Genomic DNA, 14,882 nt, shown 5'->3' on the forward strand with positions numbered 1-14,882 from the left:
ATAACAATAAAGACAAAGGGCTGAAGGAAGAGAACCCCGAGATGATTCCTCAAGTCCAGGGAAGGTCGCTACAGGCTGCTGGAGGACAGTGGGCTTGAACTGACAAGAGGTTTATGCAAGAGTCCAGGTGTAAGTGCAGGGGACCTGGCCAATTGGTTGTGCCAGCCACAGGTTCGGGGTGGGGGGTGGGTGTTCGCCCCACTCCAGGAGTGAGAGACAGGGCTCTGGAGGCGCGGAGTCTCACAGATGCTAAGGCGGGACCATGGCGATCACCTAGTCTGACGTGTCTGACAGGCCAGAGAGCTGCCCCTGCCTGCTCTCACCTCTGCCATGTGCCGACCCTGCAGGGATATTCTGGAAGGGTGCCTTGCCTAGGGAAAGATGAACCAGGGCCAGTCCCTCACCTGGTGCAAATTGCCGTAGCACCAGTGATTGCCACCAGCTGCGGATCTGGCTCTCTGTGGTTGAAAACAAAACAAAGGAAACACAAACCACACATTGAACTGTCCCTTTGGTTCTGCGGAGCTGGGCTGGCTCTGACGGTCTCAGTAGTTGCTCTTGGAAACTCGTCTCCTTTACGCAAGGTCTCGGCCACGTCACCTATTCACTAGTGTCCACTTCTGCTTCCTTGCTCATGATGCCAATCAGTTCAACCCTGAGACCTTTCTAACACGTAGGTGTCGGGGAGGATTCCTGCCCTGCCTCGCTGCGCTGAGCTCTGGCTTGGGAAGTTTGGTAGCAGCCAGACAGGGTTCTGCATGGGGAGGCCTGGCAGTCTCCCTAGGGAAACACCAACATCCAACATCTGTTCTGAGCAACCCAGGATGCAGAGTAGCCAGCCTGATGGGAGCAGGAGATTGGAAAATTGCAGGAGGGTAGGGAGGGGGCATCATTAATCAAATAGGCTGCCAGGTTTTATCAATGGTCTGAATATGCTCCTTGGCTTTCATCCGTAGGGATGCGATGCTGGAGCTCCTCTGGTCGACGTCTTCCAGAGGGTACTTGTCCACAAAGGGGGTGGCGCACTGGTACGGCGTGGGTGCCATGGGCTGCATGGGCTGAGCCATGGGAGGCGCAGTGTTGAGGAAGGAGTGGCCGGCGTAGGCAGGCTGCAGGGCTTGGGTGGGCCCCATGAAACCTGGGATGCTGTGGACTGTGGTAGCGTTGGAGATGGGGGAAGTCAGCCAAGGGTCCAGAGGCAAGGAGTTGCTCATGGGCCCGACATTGGCGGTCATTGGGGGCCTGTTGAAGGACAACATGGGGGTGTCATGGAGCTTCATCGAACTGGCTTCCATTTTCTCTTGCCGCCTCCACTTGGCGCGTCTGTTCTGAAACCACACCTGCAAGAGGAGAGGCTGGAGCGTGACTAACTGCACCCAGGCCTAGCCCATCAACATTCCACACTGCAGCCTAGGACTGTCGGACACCTGCCTACAACAGCCACCTGGACTCTGTGGCTGCAGTGAGGAGAGAACTCAGAGTCTCCTGCCCCCAAATCAGCCTTTCTACCACCTGAGCTAAAGGAGAATCCTGCAGTATAGGGCCTATGCCACCCGGCTGAGCAGTTCTGATTCCACCAGCAGAAGGCAGAGCTAACACATACACACCAGCCAGTTCTTTCCCATACTTAATACCCAAGCAGCACCAGAACCTGGCAATTCTGAGTGATGTTTCCGTGACTATGTTACATTTGCTGGGTATAAAATCCTGACGTCTTTAGGCAGGCCAAACGCTTGTTGATTTTTTAACTCCTGAGTGAGGATCTGGCCCCTCGTCTGGGAAGTCGCTCTCGGATGATTTCATACAATGCCACACAGTCCAGTACAGCAACTTCCCTGCAAACTTGCCCCCAAAGCACTTTGTGGAGTTAAATAATAAGCAGCAGAGAGAAGGAAAAAACACGCTGTGGAGTGATGTGGACTAGAGAGGAAAAATAGAGGTAGTCAGTGAAAGGGCCATTTGGACAGTCAGGAAAAGAGTCTTTTTCCCAAAGCTACTGCTCAGAGCCAGTTATTCTTCCTTGGCGGGAGGGGAGGTGTCTCAGGGTAACTCCTCTAGTTTAAATCACAGAGTCATTGATTTGAAGGCCAGAAGGAATCATTGTGAACACCTAGTCTGGCCTCCTGCATGTCACAGGTCAGACAAACTCACCCAGTGATTCCTGCGTCAAGCCAGTATCTTCTTGTTGAGCCAGAGCAGATCTTTAAGGAAGAGGTGCCCAGTCTTGATTTAAAGACTCCAAGTGATGGAAATTCCACCACATCCCTAGGTCGGTTGCTCCCTGTTAAAAATTAGCACCTTCTTTCTAGCCTGAGTTTGTCTCACTTCAACTTCCAGGCACTGGATCGTGGTTTGCCTTTGTCTGACAGATTAACAAGCCCCCTATTATTAGAGATCTTCTCCCCATGCAGGTACTTATAGACCAGGATCAAGTCACCCCTTAGGAACTCCCTCCCTGCTATTGCCTTTCACTGACCCTCCCCCACCATCCCATCTGTCTTTCCCCCGTGAAAGGCGGGGCACTGCTGACCGAAGAAGTGGGGCAGGGGCGAGGGTGAGGGGGAAGAGGAGGGGCAGGGGAGGTGCCTGCACTCCTGATGGAGTGTCCAGTTTTTAAATATTGTCAACTTGGCAACAACCCTAGTTAAAACTCCTGGGCCTAACTCATTCCTAGTGCTTTCAATTCAGTTACAGCCGAGATCACTGTGTTTTAAATGCCCTTCCCTGTGCGGCTAGTAACACTTCGGGTTTATCAAAACCAAGGGGCTGCCAGAAATGTTTCCAGTTTGCATTTCAATCAGCTTGGACCGGCCTGCTCCACTTCCTGTTTCTAATCAGTGACCATTCCAGGGGCAGATCTTCAACTAGTTTAAATGGTAATTGATGATTCCCTGTTCTGTTCACTCCCTCTAGGGCACCTGGCATTGGCCACTGCCGGAAGACAGGATCCTGGGCTAGCTGGACCTTTGGTCTGACCCAGTGTGGCCGTTCTTATGTTCATATGACCCTCACCAGCCCCCACAATCTCTAGCTACCCAGCCTACACCTGCTTGGCAACTGGGCCCCCAGGACTCAGCCACCAGTGAAATCACTGGATGAAAAGATGCTGTGTACATGCTATTATACTGTCTTACATGTATGTATTATGTATGTATATGTATTATACTGTCTTACATGTATGTATTATGTATGTACATGCTATTATACTGTCTTACATGACGCTGTAGTGTTGGTGCTCCCATACTATGAAGTCTCGTCCTATCTAATGAAATATGAACATCAGTTATCAAAATCAATGAACCGCATACACTAAAAATGCGCCACCCTTGTCTTTTTAAAAACCAGGTCCTGGTAATTTACACCACTCACAGGTCGGCAGTGGGCTGCCTGGCCTTTTGAGCGAATCAACAGAATTTGTCTGTGCGTTTTAATTAGAAAACCCGCCAATCGTATCAGTATCAAATACCAAAATATCTTATCCCCCAGCATGGAGGCCACTGGTGCTGGGTTTAAACTTAATTGGATGAACATGCTTATTAATATGTCTGTTAATCCTTTAGAAGGTGCCATGAAATATACAGCTAACCGTGTATAGCATGCAGTTAATTACCTTCTAATTGATGTTCTTGTTTAATTACTCAGGGTGGTCTCCAAATTAACAAGGAGCTAGTCGATCTCCTCATTCCCGCCCTACCCATTGCTGGAGTTTGTGGGGAATGAACAAACATTGACTGAAACTCCTGTTCTGCCCTGTGTTTTACTAGACAATCACTTGTTTCCACATAGATTATGACAAAGATCTACTGATGAAAACAAACTGCTGCCCTTCTGTTTCATTTATATGGACTTGGTCTGGGGGCAGGCCCCAGGGATACTGTAAAGACCTGGCTGGTGTGTGTATATGTGCGTGCATGCGCACCACTACCCCTTATTAGAAAGAACAGGAACTGCTCAGCTGTGGGTCATAGGGTCTGTACTGCTAAGAGCTCGTGGAGATCCTCCTTTAGCTCAGGTGTTAGAGGCCTGAGCTTATGGAGCAGCGGGATCTGCTGTGAAGTTCCAGATGGCTATGGATCCCCTGGACATCCCCCTCTCCCTGCACACTAATTCCTCCTCCCAGCTACTGGTGGCTTTGTAGTGCTGTAGCCAACAGGGGCCATGCGTGTAGCCACCCTCAGGCCTGGCGCAAGGCCCAGTGCCACTCTGAGAGTCAAGCCCCAGGGGCCTGTGCACCAGGTCTCTCCTCTTCTCCCTCTCCCACACATGCTGCTCTGCTAGAGACAGCGAGCAAGGCAATGAATCCTGGCTCAATTTAATGTGGGACTGTGGCCCAGCTCAGAGCCCATTCAAAAAGATGAGCCAGGTCCTGGAAACTATAGTCCTGACTCCTGACCACATGTGGTCCTGCAAGACCCCTTGGGGTTTCTCCTGCAAAGGGGTTTCTCCTGTGCCTGGCCTAAATTCCAGCCTGCTTCCTAAAATGCAGTTTCAATGGGATGTCATACACTTCTTCACTTTCTGTCCTAAGCTCCCCTGCAGCGTTGCTGTGTGAGGCAAAATAGCTGCTTCTGTGTTTCACCCCAGAGCTGGCTGCATTTCAGTGGTGGCCAGAGTCATTCTAGTATCTGTGGTTTGTTAAGTCTGCAAAAAGGCTTTGTGAGACATTTAACATGAAGGCATCATTTTCAGAACTGGTTGAAATTTTTTTGCATACAAGTTTTGTTGTTGTTGTTGTTGAAAATGGACTTTTAAAAATAAAATTAAACTTTTAACAAGAAAATTGCCGGCCTGACTGAAATTTTCTCATTTTCATGAAATTTTCCATGAAAAGTTTTAATGGCAGTTTGTATCCAAATCATTTTCAAAGTCGTTATCGACCTGTTTCATCACCAAGAATCTAATTTTCAGTAAGAAAACATGGCTTTCAATAAACTAAAAATATTGATAACATTCCTGTGAAAAAAATTGACTACAAGTATTGTGACGAATTTCACATGAAACTGGAGCCCCACGCAATGGACACAGGGTGGAAATTTCAATTTTTTTCATGCAATCCTTTCCCCCGTTTTTAATAATAAGACTATTATCCAACTACCTCGCTGCAAGGCAGAGGTCCTGAGCTCGCCCCACATGTCTGGTAAGTGGAGAATGGGGGGAACGTGGGGAGCTCTGCCACGGTTCGGCCACCCCTGCCTAGACCATCCCGGACAGGGGTTTGTCCAACTTGTTCTTAAAACCCTCCGATGATGGGGATTCCACAGCCTCCTTGGGAAGCCTGTTCCAGACCTTCGTGAGCCTCAGGGTTAGAGAGTTTCTCCTAATATCTAACCTAAATCTCCCTTGCTTCAGATTAGGCCCATTACTTCTTGTCCTACCTTCAGTGAACACGGCAAACAAATGATCCCCTCCCTCTCTCTAACAGCCCTTAACGTATTTGAAGACTATCAGGTCCCTCCTCAATCTTCTGTTCTCAAGTCTAAACGTGCCCAGGTTTTTAACTTCCCTCACAGGCCAGGTTTTCTAAACCTTTTCTCATTTTTGTAGCTCTCCTCTGGACTCTCTTCAATTTGTCCACGTCTTTCCTAACGTGAGGCACCCAGAACTGGACACCATACTTCCGCTGAGGCCTCATACTTCCGCTGAGGCCTTACCAGTGCTGAGTCAAGTGAGACAGTTATTTCCTGTGTCTTACACATCACACTCCTGTTAATACACCCCAGACTGATATTAGCCTTTCTTGCAGCTGCATCACATTGTTGACTCATGTTCCACATTTAACTGAGCTGGACTTAACCAGTGACCTAGCGGTGAAAGGCTCCTGCATACACCACTGGTTAACCTGGTGCCCAGGAGTAACAGGCTCGTCTGGCCCTCCCTCACCTGCACTCTGACTTCCGGCAGATTGACTTTCATGGCCAGCTCCTCCCGGCTGTAGACGTCTGGGTAGTGGGACTTCTCAAAGGCCCTCTCCAGCTCGTGCAGCTGGTAGGTGGTGAAGGTTGTGCGGTTCCTGCGATGTTTCTTCTTGGGCTGCTCCTCCTCTGTGTTCTCCGGCGTGGTGCCCTCGCTGTCCACGCTCTTCCGCAGCTCACTCAGCTCTCCCTCACATTTATTTAGGAACATGTTGGTTTCTGCAAAGGGGACAGTAGTTGGGGGTTAGATTGGAGCTGGGCAGGGAACACCAGCCTTGCCGCTCTCCAGAGAGACCCAGACAGGTCCCTCTGTCACACTACAGCTGCAGCAGGAGCAACTTAAGAATGACTATTAAGTAGCAACTATTGAGCTGAAAACTAAACCTAGGGATCAATTTACCTGCCAGTGAAAGGCAGCCACTTCTGGGGTGGAAGGTGACAGCTGTTTAAAGTGCATAGGGGCACTGAACAACCGTTTCAGGCCAGTAAGTGAGAAAGAATCAACCTGCACAGAGTGTTTGTACTGATTTAAATACACTAGAGCCTCAGAGTTACGAACACCAGAGTTACAAACAGACCAGTCAACCACACACCTCATTTAGAAGCGCAATTATGCAATCAGGCAGCAGCAGAGACACCAAAAAAAAAAAAGCAAATACAGTATGTTAAATGTAAACTACTCACAAAATAAAGGGAAAGCAGCATTTTTCTTCTGCATAGTAAAGTTTCAAAGCTGTATTAAGTCAACGTTCAGTTGTAAACTTTTAAAAACAACCATAACGTTTTGGTCAGAGTTCTGAACTTTTCAGAGTTACGAACATCCTCCATTCCCGAGGTGTTCGGAACTCGGAGGTTCTTCTGTATACTGGTTAGGAACTGCAGCTCTGAGAGTAAGCTTTGGGCTGGTATTACTGCATCGGTACAAGACCTGCATGCGGACAGGCCCTAAATGAAACTGCCAGGGGGAAGTGAAGCAATTACCCACCTGGACAGAGGGGCTAACCCTCCTGCCCCTGCAAACAGTGCCACAGTGAACTAAAAGGCAGGATTCCTCCTCAGTACTGGACACAGCCCTTCCTACAGACTCGTCAGCACACGTCAGGCCACTGTTGCCTGTTCCTTGGATACCTTCCCAGATCCCTCCTGCTTCATTTGTGAGCCCAGTAGAGATTCATGGCACAACATGGTCCTGCTCTCTGAGCACTTCACCCTTATTCATCCTTTCCTGGCTATTCCCTTCCACTCCCCAGAGATGCTGCCAAGATCTCATGGGAAATGTTCAGGTTCGAAGCAGCTCTGACTTTCCAAAGCGTCTCCAACCCTCACTCACAAGGGACCCTTGGCATTGAAACAGCACTAGGAGAGGGGCATCAGCAATGAAGGCCAGATAAACCAATACCTCCCGGCTGCTTTGCGCCACCCCAGCCCCACAGAGCAGCCATAAACCTGGCCAGTGAACCTGGCGTTTCAGCCACTTTGTGTCACCAGAGTGGTCAAAGCAACCAGACTGCACTGTGAAGCTGGCCCCTGGACAGACAGACAGACAGATAGATGGATACTCGTCCAAGGAAACAGGCTGTCAATTCCCTTAAGAGTTGACCTGCTCCTGCTGCTTATTCCCTATACAAAGTCCCAACGCTCCCCTTCTGACATCAGAGTGGGTCCCACAGCCGCGCATTGTGATGTTACCCAAACCACAGGGGCAGGCTGCAGGACTTGCAGCATTGTCTAGTGGGGAGAGCAAGGGGCTTGGCTTGGCTTGGAGCACCTTAGGTTCTAGTCCTGGCTCTGCTACTGATTGGCCATGTGCCCTTGGACACATCTCTTCCCTTCTCAGTGCCTCAGTTTCCTCCATCTGTAAAATAAACTCCCCCATAGTGATACACTTTGAGATTGTCCAACAAAAGCAGCTAAGTAACATGATTCACATGCAGGAAGAGGACAAGAGAGAGCATGTGACCTCTGCTCCAGGAGCTTCCCAGGAGGTGCCAGATACTTATTACCCACAAAATCCGAATTCCCTTGTAGTCAAGGGGAGTTTTGCCATTAGCTTTGACAGGATTTGGATTTGGGTTTGCGTGTGCACAAGGGAACAAGGCACCCTCCCGGCAGCACTGCAGCATCACAGCAACTGGGCACCAAAGCCCCTTGCAAGAGAACCTGGACATGTTCAAACTAGAGCCATGAAGACATCCCCATGGCATGTGGTCCTTTCAAACAGCAGTGCTCCCCAGCTGAGAGAGAATGGCTGGACAAGGCTGCCTGAGCCAGTTCCATTAAACTGGAGGAGAAATACTGACTTTAATGAGGTCTGATTCAGACCCTGGGTGATCTAGAGGAAAGAGCCTGTCTCACTGTCTCACAGAAATGCAGGGCTGGAAGGGTCGGCCAGTCCCGCCCCCTGTGCTGAGACAGGATCAATTAAACCTAGACCCTCCCTGACAGGTGTCTGTCCAGCCTGTTCTTAAAACCCTCCAGTGACGGGGATTCCACAGCCCCCCTGGGAAGCCTGTTCCACAGCTTCACTAGCCTCCGAGTTAGAAAGCTTTTCCTAACATCTAACCCTAGTCTCCCTTGCTGCAGTCTAGGCCCATTACGTCTTGTCCTCCCTTCAGTGGCCATGGAGAACACGTGCCCCCCGCCCTCTCGATAAGAAACTCCCCCCTGCCCAGTCTTCGTTTCTCAAGACTAAACATGTCCAGTTTTTTAACTTCTTCTCATAGCTCAGGTTTGTTAAACCTTTTATCATGTTTGTTGCTCTCCTCTGGACTCTGCAATTTGTTCCATCTTTCTTAAAGTGCTGCCCAGTAGTCTGAGTGCAGAGTAGAGCAGGACAATTACCTCCGGTGTCTTCCCTGTTCATACACCCCAGAATGATATTAGCCTTTCTCGCAGTTGCATCACATTGCTGACTCGTATTCAATTTGGGATCCACTCTAACCCCCAGATACCTTTCAGCAGTACGATGCCTAGCCAGTTCTTCCCCAGTTTGTAGCTGTGCATTTGATTTTTTTCCCTCTTGGGTGCGGTACTTTGCACTAATCTTCATTGAATTTCAGCTTGTTGATTTCAGACCAATTTGACAAGTCATTCTGAATTCTAATCCTGTCCTCCAAAGTGCTTGCAACCCTCCCCACTTGTCCCGTGCAAATTTTAGGAGCATACGCTCCATTCCATATTGAATGATGGTCTGCTCCCTCTGACTTCAAAGCCCAACCCGCATCAGCATTAAACAGAGCCAGTGAGCCAGATCATCAGCTGGTGTAAATCAGCATGACTCCAGTGAAGCTGATTGAGGATCTGCTGTGGTGCCTCTGTGCATATAAAGAGTCAGAACCTAATGGATACAGTGCAGTGACCCCAATGAGAATACACCCATAGGTAGATTTGCACACTTACTCTTTGCTTAAACATCAGTGAGACAAAAAGCCAGGCTGCTGACTATATCTGATCCCTGCCTGACTGCAGTGGGAGCTTTGGCTATGCAAAGACTGCAGGATCTAGCTCAATCTAGTATGGAGTAAGGGAGCTTCAGTGTGTGTCTGTGATTAATCACCAATACCAAAGGCATTTTGTTTCACTGTCTATGACCCTGCCTATGTGAAGGAAATTTGCACCAGTATAACTATTTTGGTCTGTCATCAGAATAAACTATGGTGGTGTAATTCCACTGGGCTGGAATTACAGCAGTGGAATTACATCGATGGAGTGCAGATTTTCATAACACAGGCAGGGTTTGGGAACGCACTGTACAGTTCATGAGTAAAGTATACCCTCATCTGGGGTAAATCAGATGGACTTCAATGGAACTACATGGATTTTTCCCCAGGTTCTGAAGATTATATATATAATGCAGATAGATAGATAGATTCTATCTATCTATTTTACATGGGTGATTATTAAATTCTTTAAAAGCAGCAAAGAATCTTGTGGCACCTTATAGACTAACAGACGTTTTGCAGCATGAGCTTTCGTGGGTGAATACCCACTTCGTCAGATGCAAGTCATACGACGAAGTGGGTATTCACCCACGAAAGCTCATGCTGCAAAACGTCTGTTAGTCTATAAGGTGCCACAGGATTCTTTGCTGCTTTTACAGATCCAGACTAACACGGCTACCCCTCTGATATTAAATTCTTTGTGAAAGCTATTGATTATATGTGTATTAAAAATAAGCTTCCACAATTTAGTGCCCTGTCAAGAATGGAGAAAAATTATATGAAAAACAAAATTTAAAAATAAGTTTCATATGAAAGCTCAAATTAATAAACCACCTGCCATGTGAATTAATTCAAACCTTAATTTAATATGGTGGTAAATCACAATCAGCCTGGGATTTTTAATTCTTTCCGTTTAAATAGTTTTCTTTTTTCTTTCTTTTATTACCTGACTTAGCAGAGCAAAGTAAAAATTCTCTTGTAATGTCTTGTGACAATATATTTGTCCATTCAATACAGATCAACTAAGAAAATAATGAGGAGTCCGGTGGCACCTTTTTTTTACCCACGAAAACTTATGCCCAAATAACTCTGTTAGTCTTGAAGGTGCCACCGGACTCCCTGTTGTTTTTGTGGATACACACTAACACGGCTACCCTTCTGATACTTAAGAAAATAATGAAATTCCCATAGCTAATCTCTGAAGCGATCTTAAAAAAAGACACGCAGTTGTCTGACCAGTAAAATCCACATTTCAGAGATGCAATAAAAATAGGCTAGAGATTTTTTAAAAAGAAAAATCCACTATACAGTGTCTGAAAAAAATCACAAATATAAACTGAGATTTAACCTGCTCAATTTTTTTTAAGTTCTCCATCTTTTTAGTGTTTCTCTTTTAAAATATGAATGTAGATCTGGACAATCTTTACTTGCTGGAGATAATATGGCACTTGAAATTCTGTGACATAAAAGTGCACATAACTGCAGAAACCAGTGGTAGAAAAACTAGAGACTCCTCTAGCTCCCCGCACCCCAGCGCCGTGATTTGGCGGGTCTGAAGGAAGGGTGCCCCCTTTAACTACAAAACAAACAGAGAGAAAACAGCAGAGGGAATAACAGGCCCATCAACATGGCTGTAAAAATAAGTTTTCCCCAAAAGTACATGGTTTCTTTACCTCTCTGCCCCCACCTCCTGTTTCTGGCTAATGACCGTTTTCCCCCTGAGTGTTTATAAGCATTTTCAAACCTAGGAACATTTTGTCTTTAAGCTTTTTATCCAGTGTATCTGAAATCTTTCTGCAGCATTTGATGAGGATTACCAGCCCCTTTCCATCGGCAGGGATCTAATACAAACATTTAAATAAAACGAAAATACATAATCCCAGGATATTTCTTCAAAGGGAAATGTGATCGGATCTCGCTGGGATAATGATGTACTGGAGTGTGTGGGGTGCCTCACATGCACACGCTCACTCACAAATACACACGTATGTGTGAGTCTAAAGAAATCAAAAAGGAAATTACATTAAGTAACTAAATCTAAATAAATAACTTAATGAAAGATCCCACTGTATAGATGTGTGTGTACATTACATATGTACACACCTATAGACACCTCTATAATATAGTCATGTGTGTGTGTTTGAAGAAATTAAAAAGGAAATTAAATTAAGTAATTAATTACATAAAAAGCGACAAAGAGTCCTGTGGCACCTTATAGACTAACAGACGTATTGGAGCATGAGCTTTCGTGGGTGAATACTCACTTCTTCATCCACTATTCACCCACGAAAGCTTATGCTCCAATACGTCTGTTAGTCTATAACAGGGGTCGGCAACCTTTCAGATGTGCTGTGCCGAGTCTTCATTTATTCACTCTAATTTAAGGTTTCGCGTGCCAGTCATACATTTTAACGTTTTTAGAAGGTCTCTTTCTATAACATATAACTAAACTATTGTTGTATGTAAAGTAAATAAGGTTTTTTAAAATGCTTAAGAAGCTTCATTTAAAATTACATTAAAATGCAGAGCTCCCCAGTCCCAGGCAGCTGAAAATCAGCTCACGTGCCGCCTTCGGCACCCGTGCCATAGGTTGCCTACCCCTAGTCTCTAAGGTGCCACAGGACTCTTTGTCGTTTTTTACAGATCCAGCCCAACAGGGCTACCCCTCTGATAATTAAATAAGATTCCATAAATAACAGATCTCTCCTCCTATGTTTGTGTGTAGCTAGCTAGGGGGTGTCGGGGGATGGATGGAGAGATGATCCATCTATGCATGGTACAGTATACACATATTTACATAGATACACATATGCAGTTAGACATATACAGACACAGGTGTGTACACACACTCACATCTATACAGAGGCATCTTTTAGTTAGTTCAATGTTCTTATGAATTTCTTTCCGATACCCTGAACACTGGTTTTAAGGCCCCTTTCCGCCTCTGAGCTGTTCCTACTGGGATCCACATGCGCTGGTCCCGGCAGATTAGACTTTGTGCCCGTCTCTCTGGGGGGCTCTGCCCGGAGAGCAGCCCCGGCCCCCAGCTCTGGCGGGGCGGGGGGGGGGCTCTTGGTTATTCACTCATTGTCCAGCCGCTGCGCAGATGACCAGCGGGTCTGGAGGATGCCCCGGGCCGGCCCGTCCTTCCGCAGCCGGGGAGCGAGCGGCGCCGCTCAGCGCCCCCGATGCACGCCCGGGAGCTGGCCGCCTGCCCCCGCCCCGTCTCTGCGGCCGAGCCCGGGCCCAGACCTCGGCGGGGGCTGCCGGGGAGAAAGGAAGAGAAGTTGCAAAGCGTCCAGCGCCCGACTCCGAGGCTGCCCAGGCCCGGGCGCCCCAGGGTCCCCCACCGACCGGCCCGACGGCTCTCAGGGAGCCCCGAGCCCCAGCGCCGCTGAAAGGGGCTCCCCGCTCCCCGCCAAGCCGGGCTGTGCAGCCCGCACGGCCCCTGGGGGCCCCCCCGGGGCCCGGCCCCAGCCCTTGGGCCAGAGGCGTCGGTCAGCGCCCCTGCTGCGCCCCATCCTCGCCCCGGGCACCCCGCGTGTCAAAACCCGCTCCGCTCCCGGGGGCAACTCGCAGCCGGGCCCCGCTTCTCTCTCCAAACTCCGCGGAGGGACCCCGGGCTGGCCCGGGGCGACCCAAGCCGGCAAACAGCCCCCCTGGCCGGCTTGGACCCGCAGCGCCTGGGGGCGGACTCGGAGCGCAGCCAGCGGCTCTCCCCGGATCGGGCTCCGGAACGCGCCGGGGAGCGCGGGGATTTCCAGGGGGTCCGAGCTTCGGAGGCTGCTGTTAATTACTGTCAATTGCCATCGCTGCGGGCCCACCCCGAGCCGGGCCGGGCCGCCGCAGAACGGGGCCGTTCGCGTTGGGAAACCAGAGAGAGGAAAGTCTCCAGAAAGTTGGTTCTAGACCCGGGGCGGGAGGCGCACGGGGCGCCGCGCTCAGACTCCGCCGAGACCCCTGGCGACCCCCGCGGGATTGTCCTGCCCCGCCCCGCCCCGACGGCACAAGCCAGGGGCTGGCGCCACAGCACCGCGCCGGGGAAGCGAGACGCTGGTTCGCTGCCCTGCACCTGCCGCCGCGCCCGGCGCTGCAGGAAGCTCCCGGCTGGGGGCTGCCCTGGCCAGGAGCTGCCGCGGTGCTAGAGGCAGGAGCGCCTGGAGCAGGTGCCTGGGAGCCCCCGCCCCGCCGGGGGGCTCTGGCCGGGGCTCCGGGAAGCCCGGGAAGGGCCGGTCGCGGCTGGATTGGACTTGCAAACCTATTTACCGTACAGAGCCGCCTGCTCCGGGTGCGAGCCCGGCGGCTGCTCCGCTCTGCTGCCGTCCCCCAGGCTGGCCGCGCCGCTTGTGCTGGCCGCGAGGCCGGGCACCTGCAGGGGGCCCAGCAGCGAGTCCTGATCCCTGCTAAATCCCAGGATCACGTCGATGCTGTGCACGCGCCCTGCACCCCCCGCGCCGCTTCCGCAGCCCTTCAGCAACACCTGCTGCTGCTGCTGCTGCTGCTGCAGGGCCCCTGCCTCCAGCACCTCCATGGGGCCCTCCTGCAAGGCCAGGTGCATTCGGCCGGCGGGAGCCTGGGGCTGGCAGCGTCCTGGGGAGGAGGGGAGAGGCTGGAGCTGGGGTGTCTGGGGATGGGTGAGTGGGTGGAGGGGCCAGGCCAGTCTGTGAGGTGTGGGGTCAGCGGCTGGGGGGAGTGGATGGACGGGCGAGACCAGGCCGGTCTGTGAGGTGTGGGGTCAGCGGCTGGGGTGAGGGGATGGAGGGGCCAGGCGGGTCTGTGAGGTGTGGGGTCAGCGGCTGGGGTGAGTGGATGGACGGGCGAGGCCAGGCCAGTCTGTGAGGTGTGGGGTCAGTGGCTGGGGTGAGGGGATGGATGGGCCAGGCCGGTCTGTGAGGTGTGGGGTCAGCGGCTCGGGTGAGTGGATGGATGGGCCAGGCGGGTCTGTAAGGTGTGGGGTCAGCGGCTGGGGTGAGGGGATGGACGGGCGAGACCAGGCCGGTCTGTGAGGTGTGGGGTCAGCGGCTGGGGGGAGCGGATGGATGGGCCAGGCCGGTCTGTGAGGTGTGGGGTCAGCGGCTCGGGTGAGTGGATGGATGGGCCAGGCGGGTCTGTAAGGTGTGGGGTCAGCGGCTGGGGTGAGGGGATGGACGGGCGAGACCAGGCCGGTCTGTGAGGTGTGGGGTCAGCGGCTGCGGTGAGGGGATGGACGGGCGAGGCCAGGCCGGTCTGTGAGGTGTGGGGTCAGTGGCTGGGGTGAGGGGATGGAGGGGTGAAGCCAGGCGGGTCTGTAAGGTGTGGGGTCAGCGGTTGGGGTGAGGGGATGGACGGGCCAGGCCGGTCTGTGAGGTGTGGGATCAGTGGCTGGGGTGAGGGGATGGACGGGTGAAGCCAGGCGGGTCTGTAAGATGTGGGGTCAGCGGCTGGGGTGAGGGGATGGACGGGCGAGGCCAGGCCAGTCTGTGAGGTGTGGGGTCAGTGGCTGGGGTGAGGGGATGGAGGGGTGAAGCCAGGCGGGTCTGTAAGGTGTGGG

At 51.2% G+C, this 14,882-nt stretch overlaps 1 protein-coding gene across 1 annotated transcript; it reads right to left on the reverse strand.

Moving 5' to 3' along the window:
• On the reverse strand, positions 1-13,910 carry RAX2 (retina and anterior neural fold homeobox 2). The gene is made up of 3 exons (XM_044998912.1): positions 13,619-13,910; positions 5,881-6,131; positions 1-1,340 (listed from the first exon to the last, which is right to left on the reverse strand). Exons 1-3 carry the CDS (start codon positions 13,908-13,910, stop codon positions 897-899), a joined length of 987 nt encoding a protein of 328 aa, XP_044854847.1. The 3' UTR covers positions 1-896.
• Positions 13,911-14,882: the final 972 nt, after the last annotated feature.

This window comes from Mauremys mutica, chromosome 24 (assembly GCF_020497125.1).
Source record: "Mauremys mutica isolate MM-2020 ecotype Southern chromosome 24, ASM2049712v1, whole genome shotgun sequence".
Taxonomy (NCBI): domain Eukaryota; kingdom Metazoa; phylum Chordata; order Testudines; family Geoemydidae; genus Mauremys; species Mauremys mutica.

Coding starts and splice junctions, on each gene's coding strand:
- RAX2 (XM_044998912.1), bottom strand. CDS start 13,910: ATGCACCTGGCCTTGCAGGAGGGCCCCATGGAGGTGCTGGAGGCAGGG. Junction 6,132..13,618: donor GGAGCAGGCGGCTCTGTACG/GTAAATAGGTTT, acceptor TCCCCTTTGCAG/AAACCAACATGTTCCTAAAT. Junction 1,341..5,880: donor TGCCGGAAGTCAGAGTGCAG/GTGAGGGAGGGC, acceptor CTCCTCTTGCAG/GTGTGGTTTCAGAACAGACG.